At 45.6% G+C, this 12,114-nt stretch overlaps 1 protein-coding gene and 1 long non-coding RNA gene across 4 annotated transcripts in view; one reads left to right on the forward strand and one right to left on the reverse strand.

Annotated features, from left to right (window-relative positions):
* The window catches only part of sema5a (sema domain, seven thrombospondin repeats (type 1 and type 1-like), transmembrane domain (TM) and short cytoplasmic domain, (semaphorin) 5A), a 115,992-nt gene that overhangs the window by 68,304 nt on the left and 35,574 nt on the right, over positions 1-12,114 (forward strand). For both annotated transcript variants that reach the window (XM_042068346.1, XM_042068345.1), the window contains exons 11-14: positions 1,898-2,105; positions 5,668-5,785; positions 9,276-9,457; positions 10,016-10,159. In XM_042068346.1, coding sequence (XP_041924280.1) covers positions 1,898-2,105; positions 5,668-5,785; positions 9,276-9,457; positions 10,016-10,159 — 652 coding nt within the window. The remainder of the gene's footprint in view (positions 1-1,897; positions 2,106-5,667; positions 5,786-9,275; positions 9,458-10,015; positions 10,160-12,114) is intronic.
* The window catches only part of LOC121688633, a 16,627-nt gene continuing 6,512 nt past the window's right edge, over positions 2,000-12,114 (reverse strand). The window contains exons 2-6 of one of the 2 annotated variants that reach the window (XR_006024640.1): positions 11,228-11,728; positions 10,405-10,466; positions 9,934-10,096; positions 4,444-5,128; positions 2,000-2,087 (exon numbers count right to left, since the gene is read on the reverse strand). This is a non-coding gene — a long non-coding RNA (uncharacterized LOC121688633). Of the gene's footprint in view, positions 2,088-4,443; positions 5,129-9,933; positions 10,097-10,404; positions 10,467-10,940; positions 11,134-11,227; positions 11,729-12,114 lie in introns of those variants that run through there. The other variant, XR_006024639.1, reaches the window with a different exon arrangement.

Below are 12,114 nucleotides of genomic sequence, written 5' to 3' on the forward strand. Positions count from 1 at the left end.
GGAGACCTCGGGTACAGTAGAGCTACAGGGGTCTGCTGTCTGCCCTGTCGGTAGGCTAAACGCCATGAAATGACCACCAGTCACATATCACTGGGAACAGGGTCAGCAGAGACAGGCTAGCTGTATTTAGTGCACCCATATGGCTGATGGCGACAGCACTTGAATGGCAATAGAGATGACAATGCCACTTGAATGGCTGGCACTTCGGTAATTACGAGTGCCTGTGTCTCGCGTTGCTGCTATTTGGAGCGGCCCAGCACCTGTTTTGGATCACCAGCTCGAAACTAGTTCGTTAGTCACGCTACAATAACACTCTTTGCATTGTATGTTCAATCCATGTGACCGCATGATCAGGTCCCATATCAAAAACATGTGTCGGTGGATTTGAACATGGATATGCTTTCCATTCCTCTAATAGAGACTTTGTGCGGTAGGCAATTCTGTTAAAGTGGGTTATCTCAGATTTGGCCTGAGACAATTAGTGATGAAATGTTCAGCAGCGATCAAAGGCTTAAACCACAGTGTCGGATAGCCTTAGCAGTATGTCAAGAATCTTTACTCAGTACAACTCACTCGGGGTGCAAGAGCCATGCTGAGAGATGGAGAGAGAGAGAAAGAGATATGAAGAGAGAGAAACAGAGAAAGAGAGAAACTCAGATAAATTAGGCTTTACTCACCACCATTAAGTAATGTGTTTTTCTCCCATGCGATAGTTCCTTGAGAATAAAGTGTTATCATTAAAAGAAGGAACTCATTTTCACTTTACATTAACATATATTCATTTATCATTTTACAATGCAAGACTATACCAAAAGAAAAAATAAATAAATCTAAAGAGGTGATTTATATTATATAGAAATATCTTTTCATTTATTTGCATAATTATACATACTATATTTATATACAAAATTGAATTGTATGTCATTAATAATAATAATAATAATAATAATAATGTTTTTATGCATTAATGTGATATTGATAACATGATTTTGTTAAAAGATGGTATTTTTATTTTGGTGAGCTCAGTCTGCAGTGGCAAGGTGTCCTCCAGACCACTTTAGCATTAGCTTTTCCTCCAGTCTGATGCATGAAATGAAATGAAGGTATTAGAGAACAGGCCCACTGGGTGCAAAGCAGCTTTACAGGGTCCTGACCCCTCCGTGAAATATTGAATGTGACCATGGTGAAAACATGAGAAATCACAGCTTTTTTAGTGAGACGGATATGGGCTGTCCGTTCCCTCGGACACGCGTTCGGGCCTCGTTCATATTTGATGGCCCAGGTGGCAGGTGGACATTATTCTTGCCCCTGCACAGAAGATGACGGGGCATTTGCGGTGAAGGTGTCCCTCCCTGACAGCCATTCAGTGCAATTCCAAACCCCTCATTATGCTGTTGTGAATGTGATCCCAGGTTCTATTCTCCCTCTGGCTTTTTCCTCGTTCCTCGTTCTCTCGCCCTCTACTGCTCTTTTCTTCCATGCTTCTGTATTCCTGTCCTCCACTGCTCACCCACCTTCTCGCCTTTCTTCTACTTCTTGTCTTCCGCATGGCTCTCCTCCGGCCACAGAACAGAGTTTGTCCTTCTCTCCTCTTCCCTGTGCATCCTTTTCTCCAGCCTTACTCCTTCTCTCCTCTTTTCAACTCCCCCTTTCTCACATTTCCCTGCTGCTTGTATTCTCCTCTTGTCCTCCTTTTATTCTCCTTCTTCTGCTTCTCTCTGCAGTCCTTCTTTTATTCTCCTTCTGCTTCTCTCTGCAGTCCTCCTTTTATTCTCCTTCTTCTGCTTCTCTCTGCAGTCCTCCTTTTATTCTCCTTCTTCTGCTTCTCTCTGCAGTCCTTCTCTGCAGAAGCACAGTGGGACGCTCTAATAAAACAGTACCTGTGTGTCTCCTCTAGATTACGGCACGATAAAGAAGGTGCTGTCCCCGGTGAATCAGTCGATGGGCAGCTGTCTCCTGGACGAGATCGAGCTGTTCTCTGACCGCAGGAGGCAGCCGATCCGCAGCCTCCTGATCCTGCACAGCCGCAGCGAGCTCTTCGTCGGGGTCAGGGACCAGGTCATCAAGATCCCACTCATGCGCTGCAACTTCCACAAGAACAGAGAGTGAGTGTCACACACACACGCACACACACACACACACACACACACACACACACACACACACACACATACACAGACGCGCATGCATGCAAGCACATACACACACATACTTTACATATATACATACACACACACACACACACACACACACACACACACACACACACACACATTGCCACACACACATTGCCACAATTACATCAAATACACACTCACTGCCTGACTGACACATAAATACACACATACAAACTCACACTCCGATCTAGTATAATGTGAGTCTCAAAAATGAACACACTCACTCAGACACACACACACACACACACACACACAGGAAATGACTGCATTATATCTAACTCGCATTCACATAAAGCCATCAAGTCAAATAAACTAGCCGTGCCTCATTTAATTAACTGCCGTGTAAGTGTGCAGCTGTAGCTGAGTGATGGAGAGTCCATCAGCTCTTTAGTGGATGGTGGATGTCCAGAGTGGTGCAGGGACCAGAGGACCGACTAATGAAGGTGGCCATAAATATTTCAATCTGTCCGAATCCACAGACCAAACTGGGCGAGCGCAGATCATTAGCTTCTGTTAAGCGGGGAGCTATGACTGACCTCAGGCCACCTCACCTGAGTTCTGACAGTCCTGTAGTTTGACTGCTAAAGCGGGAGGTGATAATGATACAGGGACCTGGGCGCAGAACTCAAACAGCACACTTTCAGATAAAGTCCATTTTCAACAGGGAATTAACAAGATCCATCTGTCATTTACAGTGTGAGTGTTTTGCACCTAATAATATGAGAGTGTATAAAATGTGATTTGTTACAAAATAATAGTATTTTATTATTTTTTTTAAATAATGTAAAAGGGTAATTCCACGGAAAATTGACTTTTTGTCACATCCATAACGCCAGTGAAAGGCCTTGGCATTTGTATGAAACATTCATTTTTGTGCATTTTTTCTCATGAACATTCTTCAGCCAAAAATAGCAAATGCTCAAATTTCACGTAATCATTCACATCATACCATTCCATCACATTTTATTGGCGTTATGGATGTTACGAAAAACATCATTTTCCATGGAATTGCCCAAAATTAAATCATATAAAAATACATATCATAGAGTGACTGGAGTGGTTGAATCCCTTTTTTGTGTAGTGTAGTTGGACCTTGTTAAATCTCAGGTGAAAAAGTCTGTACTCTTCTGTAAGTCGCTTTAGATAAAAGCATCTGCACAAATCTGTGTATGTGTTTTGTAAAATTGAAACTTTCTCCGTATGGTCTCGAGGTTTGAGTTATCTCTAAGGATAAATCCACCCTCGTCTCAGAGTTTGAATGCCCTGCGTCAGTAGAACCGGCAGCTCGGGGCACTCTCCCCACTGAGCTTGGCCGGCGTTGCTCGTCTGGACCTCTCGCACGCTCTCCTCCTGCTTGTGTATGTAAAGGGAGCTCTTCGGCTCCCGTCAGCAATGGCAGCAGCGTTACCCAGCCTGCCCCACTCCTCTCGGAGCTGGCGCTGCCTCTGTAAGCTACACCCTGGAGCTGAGCCATTAACCCGGGCCATTAGCATCCCCAAAGGGAGCCGCTGAGGATGGGGGGAGCGGCGTGTCTGAGTTTAACTTTATTAGCGCAGGAGAGCGGACACAGAGAGAGAGGCAGCGCTGACAGCAGAGGTCAAGAGCTGCGATCGAGAGGAGAGAGAGAGCGAGAGAGAGTGAGTGAGAGTAGATGAGGTGGGACGGGGGTGGGGGGGGGGGGGGGGGTTGCACCCGGCAGGAACAAAAGACTTTCAATGCAGGTTTATATAAACCCAGAGTTGTTGACTCAGGCAAACATATACCCACACAGAACCACACACACACACACACATACACACACACCAACCAAAAAAGCATTACACAGATATACACAGACACAAGTCAAAACACATGCCGTATACTTCACACACACACATTTATAGACATGAGAAAGCTCATGCAAATTCACACTGATGCAAAGTAACCTACACATACACACTTGTTTTAATTTATGTGTAGCTGAAACAAGCAAAGCCACACACACACACACACACACACACACACACACACACACACACACACACATACACACACATACACACACACAAACGCTATGATAAATCATGACAACGATGGCTTAGCATGCAGTCTAGGAGAGGGAAATAAATCCTTTATAGATGTGATTTGTTGCACATTCATGACAAAGCTAGTTATTCTGTCACACACACACACACACACACACACACACACACACACACACACACTTGCTTGAGTCCAGACAAGACACCCAGAGAGATCTGAGACGGGCGTGACGTCCTTTGCTTACCCATGATTACATCAGTGCCAGTCTTAACAGGCTGACTGCAGCCATCAGGGCTCTTTAGAACTGTCCTGGAGGAGTCCCTGCGAGACGTCTCGGAGACATGGCTCCAGGGCCGCTGGGGCTCAGACTCAGTGAAGATCACCTCTGATCGCTCTCCAGGGAGCCGCTGCACCGTCTATAGCATGAATCCTTCTCTCGCTGTCTTTGGCTAGCCATCAGTCTCTCTCCTACCCTCTCTTCCATGGCTCCCCCTATCTTTCTGCTTCTCTAACTCTGTTAATCTTTCTCTACCTCTGTTAATCTTTGTTTTTCTCCATTCATCTGTCTCTCACACTATTTCCCCTCCTTCTTCTCATTCTGGCTCTGGTTCTGTCTCTCTCTCTCTCTCTCTCTCTCTCTCTCTCTCTCTCTCTCTCTCTCTCTCTCTCTCTCTCTTCTTTTTTTCCTCCCCCTCTTCCTTATTGCCTTTCCATCACTCCCTCTCTCCCCATTCTGCCCCTCCACACGTCATTAGCTTATTTGCATGAGCAGGGAGAGAGATATATTACCTTATTGTGCAGAGCAAAGCGCTCTCTGCACTGCCTATAGAGCCCCACCCAGGAGGATGTTTGTGTTGATATTGTGCTTAATGTCCCATGTGCGCTGAGTCTCAGGAGCTGTCCACAGTCAGGCTGCCAGGGAGAAGGGGCTTTATGGAGGGGAGAAGACATTTGTTAGACAGGCTGAGACTCTTGAAATCCAATTAAACCCAGCACTCATAAAGATAGACATTACTAAGCTTTGAATACACACCCTTGGCTTTATGAACGGAGGCGGGGAAAGAGATATGCATTTTGCATATGATACATTCCGAATGATTTAGGGATGTGTCATATTTGACAAGATGGTTACTCTGAGGCTTTTACTGATTGAGATGTACAGTATTGACGTAGCGTCTATATTGTGTTAAGACACTGTGCTTTTATGTTCATGTGACATACTGTGTATAAAGTGCTGTTTATGTGTACTCATTTTGAATAGGGGTGGGGAAGATGGTGGTCACAAAGCAATGTGTTTACCAGCACTATGCTTATTGGCTGTGCTTAAAGGGGGTTTCCCGCAGGGTTATAACTGTACTGATTCTCTGTCCTGTTTTGGAATGGAAGGCACAGCTATGTGGCGCAGGGTGAGCACAGCTGTAACTGTATACTGATGCTCTGTTCTGTTTTGGGATGGGGGGGGACACAGGGCCTGCATTGGCGCGAGAGACCCCTACTGCGGCTGGGATCTGGTCCTGAAGAAGTGCACCACGCTGGAGGAGAGCCTCAGCATGAGCCAATGGGAGCAGAGCATCACCGCATGCCCGGTGAGTACCCAGAATGCACCTGGAGGTGCTTCCTCTCCTCAACGCTCGGCCTCGGGTGTAGCCTCTCTTTATACACATGAGGCACATTACAGGTGCACGCTGGACACCAGGCTAGTCATGATTGATGAAGGGACCTCGGCTCAATGTCTGTGCCGAAATCAAACGTAACCTTGTGCCCTGAGCTCATTTTGTCAATGTATATTACCTGTCCTCCATACCTGAGAGATTCTTATCATAGAATCACGGGTGTTATCCCATCTGTCTGTCGAGAAAGCAAGGACCAAATATAATACAAGAGACTCAACCACGAGAACATCAACAACCGCAGACTAGTGAGTAGTGGAAAACTGGACTTAAAGCCAAGGTCCAGTGTAAATATTTTGGATGACTGTGTGTAGCTTGTGTTAAAGTAAAATACTCCAAAACCACTGTGACCATGGCTGCTATTTTTAAGCCGGTTTTGTGTCTATTTGAACATCTGCACCCACCAAACCGCCAACTCTCTTTTTCATTAGTCACTGTGCTAAGTATCTCAGCTGGCATTAACACCTTGTTCAGGTTGTGTGCCCCCAGTTGTGTGCTAGTATGTGGCGCTATGCTGCGCGTGCCAAACCTCCCTGGATCTGTGCCTGATCAGTGAGCCATGCGTCCCCATGTGAGCCATTAGCATTAGCTTCATGCATTCACTCAATTTAACCAGCGTGAGTTTTCAGCAGGAGCACTTACACGCATCTATTTCACTCACGTCACGCTAAATGAAGGTATAATTGTTGCTCTCTCCGCACACATCCATTTTTTAGCACAGCCAGCGGGTGTGTGTGTGTCTGTGTGTGTGTGTGTGCTTACTGTATGTGTGTGTGTGTGTGTGTGTGTGTGTGTGTGTGTGTGTGTGTGTGTGTGTGTGTGCGTGCGTTTGTGTGTCTCTGTGTGTGTGTTTGTGTGTTTATGTGTGTGTGTGTGTGCAAGTGCGTGCGTATCTGTGTGTGTGTGTTCTTGCGCGTGTGTGCATGTGTGTGTCTGTGTGTGTGTGTGTGTGTGTGTGTGTGTGTGTGTGTGTGTGTGTGTGTGTGTGTGTGTGTGTGTGTGTGGCACGTGCATGTGTGTGTCTGAGTGTGTTTGTGTGTGTGCGCGCGTTTTCCCCTTTCGTGCGGCGTTCCATTCAACAGGTTACTTGGCGCAGGCGCTTACTGGCGTAAGTGACCCCACTGGCTGACAGACGTTTGGCAAACTTTTGCAGTACCCCCCCCCATTAATCATGGTCCCTTTGAAGCTCACCGAAGGCCTGAGTGGTAGTTTTCACCAGGTCCACCAAAGCAGTGGCTGTAAAGAACGCATGACATCACCCACCTGCTAAATGATACGTTGGTAACGAAAAACACAGAGGCTCGCTAAACCAGTGGACTCTGGTTTGAAACCAACACAACTGAAGCCTTTGTCTATTCAGAACTATCTGGAAGCCCTTGTGAAAAAAGGGTTTAGTCGGAGCAGAATAGTCAGATCCAGTGTTTGAGTGAAGTGAGAGACTGATTCAGTTCACAATGCTTGTGCTTTCGGTCTGAACCTTTCACTCTCATAGTATATTAAAGCCAGCACTATGGAAATGTTCAAGAACCTTTGGAACAGCGCAGTTTTTCCATCTTGAAGGTAAAGGGGGACAATAGGGTCATATAAATAGCACTGTGTCTTAACGTGCTACAAGCCTTGAGGAGATGGCCTTAAGGCATGAATGTATGCCTTTCAGCCAAACGTATGAAAAACAGAAGGTATGTTGGCCAAGAACCAACTTCAGCGGCACATATAAGTCTGCCATCTGGAATCGCGGCAGTGGTGCGGGTACACCAAGGAGAAACTCACGGTTGAAGAAAGATTGTTTTGTTCGAAGAAAAAGAAGAGTTAAAGGACCTTCGACACCATTTTCTTCCATCGTCTCTTAAACTTTTTAATAACTAATAAAAAAAAAAAAAAGTAGTGTCTTTGAAAAAATATTGTAGGTGTTCTTGTTTCAATTTATCTTTTTGTTGTTTTTAAGTCAGATCGTTTCCCTTTTATGTGTAAACAAATCCAAACAATTTTCCTTTCGGTCCCCAAAGTTATTTTCTCTTTGCTTTCTCTTTGCTCCCCCCCCCCCCCCCACACTCCTGTTCTGAGAAGTGGTGTTGTTTTGTATCATCAGTCTAGTGGAAGTGATGCTAATAGATCCAGCGCAGGTTAGATGTGCTTCACTTCATCTCCAGCCCGTCACACACAGGAGCCGCCTGTGTGTGTGTGTGTGTGTGTGTGTGTGTGTGTGTGTGTGTGTGTGTGTGTGTGTGTGTGGATAGCGGGGTTGGGGGCTGGCTGTAGCAGTCGGTGGCACTCCAAATTATTTTGAGGACAGGGTTCATTTCCTCAAACATGGAGAGTATAAACTAGTTTTTGGTTCCGGTTAGTTGCAGGCTTTGTTTTGTTTTCTTTTATGATCGGCCCACAGAAAGAGGCATTTTCCATCAGCACCTGTTTGAATGGCTGTACGGGAGGATGGAGACGGACCTGATGATGTTTTTCACATGAGTGCATCTTCACTTTTCCTTTCTCATTACCTTTGTATTTAATATACAATTTCATCGTGGCAACCTAAAGTCAATTGAAAACATTCTTTTTAACTTTGCTGCGATGAAATTGAGCCTGACAGCTTGTTCCAGCGAGCGCTATTCTCTACTGATTTTAGTATGCTCTCATCATATCATATTTATCATGCACATTCCACTGCCTAGTCAATCATTTCTACGGATATCTATTGACTGTGTTACTCCCGCTGTGTCCCGCTGTGTCCCGACTGTGTTACTCCCGCACACGTTCTCGTGCATTTCAAACTCTGTTTCATTTTTTCTGTTTTCTTTTTACTGTCCTTGTTTCAGTTTTACAGAGCCCCTAAGGGGACATGAGCAAAAAAAATCTAAAGTTTAGTTTCATGTGCTCACGTGAAACTTTCATGTGCTCACCTAAAACTTTCATGTGCTCATGTGAAACTTTCGTTTCACTTTCGTTTCGTTTCAGTTTGGATTATCTCACTCATTATTATTCTCAGCTTATTGTGTTTTTTTTTATTATTATTATTTCACTATCATGTTCTGTTTACAGTGGGTTTAAACTCAATATCCCTCAGTTCAATGTTATCAAGTTCATGTTTTGTTCTTGGGGTCATGTTTAGGATTTGTTTTTGAGACGAGTAGCATGCAATGCTATATCGTTGCATGGAAAGTATGTTATTGTTTGTTACTAGATTTTATTAGATTATTCTTAGTTGCTTACTTATTACTTACTTACATATTTACTCTTATCATACTACATATTTGTTATAACCATTCACTAAACCATTCCATTCTATTCAGCACAACTTTTCAGCTAGATATTGCTTATTAGTTAGGGAAATCACCAAGTGCATACTAGGAGCATACTGTACTGTATATGTGAGAGGATAACTGAGTGTGTTCTTCTCATGCGTCCTCAGGTTAGAAACGTGACAGTGGACGGAGGCTTCGGGCCGTGGACAGGATGGAAGCCGTGTAGCCATAGTGATGGGGGCAGTGTAGGAGCGTGTGTGTGCAGGACAAGGGCATGTGACCACCCCAGTCCTCAGTGTGGCGGCCGAGACTGTGAGGGTCTCAGTGTGGAGGTCGCCAACTGTTCCAGGTAGCGCTCTCTCTTTCTCACACTCACACTCACACTCTCTCTCTCTCTCTCTCTCTCTCTCTCTCTCTCTCTCTCTCTCTCTCTCTCTCTCTCTCTCTCTGCTAGTGAATGCACTTTTATATGTAAGATACATAAACACACACACAGAGTCATAAACACTCTTTCAGTTATGTAGAAGGGGGTCACTTGCGCTTCAGCCTGGTTGGTGCTCACAGAACAGGACGCAGAAGTTAAAAAGGGAAATCCAAAGTCTAACAAGAGCCAAGGAGCAGGACCGGAGCACACAATGCTTAAAGTGATTTTTTATTAGCCTAGTGCAAACCGACTAACGCTTCGACGCCCATGCGTCTTCTTCAGAGTCAAAGTCCTGGCTGCTCTTTGGCTCTTGTTAGACCTTGGATCTCCCTTTTTGACTCTTTCAGTTATTTCTAGTCAAAGAAATGAGACTAGAGATTTAAAACTGACAGCCTCCTTACCTAATACCAGCAGTGGTGAGTATGAGTGTGGGTGACCCTCTGTGAGCCGGGCCCTTGACGACGCTGATTGCTGTTTTCGTAGAAACGGCGGCTGGACGCCGTGGACGGCCTGGGCACCCTGCAGCACCAGCTGTGGCATCGGCTTCCAGGTGCGCCAGCGAGCCTGCAGCAACCCCGCGCCACGCCACGGGGGCAGAGTTTGTGTTGGCCAGAACCGCGAGGAGAGGTAATCACACACACACACACACACACACACACACACACACACACACACATTACACACAGATTTGTGTAAACACACACACACAGCAATGTTCAAAAAGTACATACATTTTACAGTATGTATGTGTTATATTTATGCATGTGCACCATGTTAATATTTCTCTGCACCTGTAACCAAACATATTGAGAGCGTTTATGTTATTTTTAAAGTCTTTAAACTGTTTGTGTTACTTAGGAACGAGACAGAACTTATTGTGGTCTGAGCGTGGCGTTACGCTTGCCGCTGACCAGTGTGATCCCCACCTTAAAGTCTGTAGGAGTAACACAAATCCATGTAAAAGTCAAAACAGCAACCATATTCCTGCATTATTAGTTTTGTGAATTATAACACTATAGCAGCTGTGTTAGAAGAACTACCAGCAGCATGCTGTAATGTGCTGTTATCTAGCTACAACACACACCTGTTGTGAGAGTTAAAGCTTCAAGTGTGTGGGCCAGAACTCAGAACAAATCATTGTTATAGTGTTCAACCTGCATGCACCCACACACACACTCACAAAGACAACCACACACATACAAGCATGCACACACACACACACACACACACACACACACACACACACACACACACACACAGAGAGACACACACACACACACACACAGACACACACACACACACACACACACACACAGAGAGAGAGAGACACACACACACACACACACAGACACACACACACACACACACACACACACACACACACACACACACACACACACATAATCACCTCACTAAGCGTGAGGATGTCAGTAGCGTCACCTCTTGCACTGCCCACACATGTTCTCTCTCTGGTTCTTCCGCTGTTGTTTCTCTTTCCAAGTTTGTGTTAATGACATCCAATTAGGGGAGAAAAAAGATGCGTAATAATTATCAAAACTCACACACTTACACACACTTATACACATACACACATAAACATGTACTGTATACGCACACGCACACACACACACACTCACACTCTCACACATACAAACAGGCACGCACACACACAGACTCACTTCCGAACACACTTACACACACACATTGGCTGCCTTGCTTAAAGTGCGTCTCCTCATCATCTCCTAATTACCCCCTGAAACTCCTGAAACACGCCCGATCCGCATGGTTCCTAGGCAACCTCGGTGCCATCGGTGAAAAATGAAATCTGTGAGGTGTGAAAGGCTGAAGAGAACAGAGCCGAGCCCACACAAAACCTCCAGGAAGAAAAGGGAGAGAGAGAAGAGAGAAAGTTACAGTGGTGCAGTTGCCTGGGTAGGGAGGGAACGCTGGAGTCTGCCCCACTGTCCCACTCATGGGAAGCCATGAGGAGGGATGCTTTTGCGGTTGTCACTGACATCCCGTGGAGTGCAACTCATCCTGTTGTCTCAGTAATGTAAAGGGCATGCACACACACACACACACACACACACACACACATACACACACACTGAGAGAGACTGCACCAAACCTGAATGATGGAGAGGGTGCATTCTGGTGCATCGGCCACCCCACCGATGCACTGTGTCCCCCGCTGTGCTGAGAGAATGGAGAGAGAAGGGGAGGAGGCTACAATTTACACCGGGTCTCACACTCTCCTCACGTTGTCATGGAAACACACAAACATACCCCCCCACACACACACACACATACAGTGCACACACACACACACACACACTCTCTCACATGCACACGCACAGAGACAGAGGCTAGCTGTGTGTTTATGTTTGTTGAGGTGCTGACCCCTTTGCTTGGCTGAATTGTTTTGATCACAGTGATTACATTTCCGCCTGACCCTCTCCAGTCTGCCCAGTGTTGGCAGGCCTCAGACGACCCAACATGCCTTCCTAAAGAGCGGCAGCAGTGATGGGCCCGCGGCAGTCAGCTAGTCACACTCAAAACTCACACTCAACTCACACACAAAA

Source organism: Alosa sapidissima, chromosome 17 (assembly GCF_018492685.1).
Source record: "Alosa sapidissima isolate fAloSap1 chromosome 17, fAloSap1.pri, whole genome shotgun sequence".
In the NCBI taxonomy this organism is placed as follows: Eukaryota; Metazoa; Chordata; class Actinopteri; order Clupeiformes; family Clupeidae; genus Alosa; species Alosa sapidissima.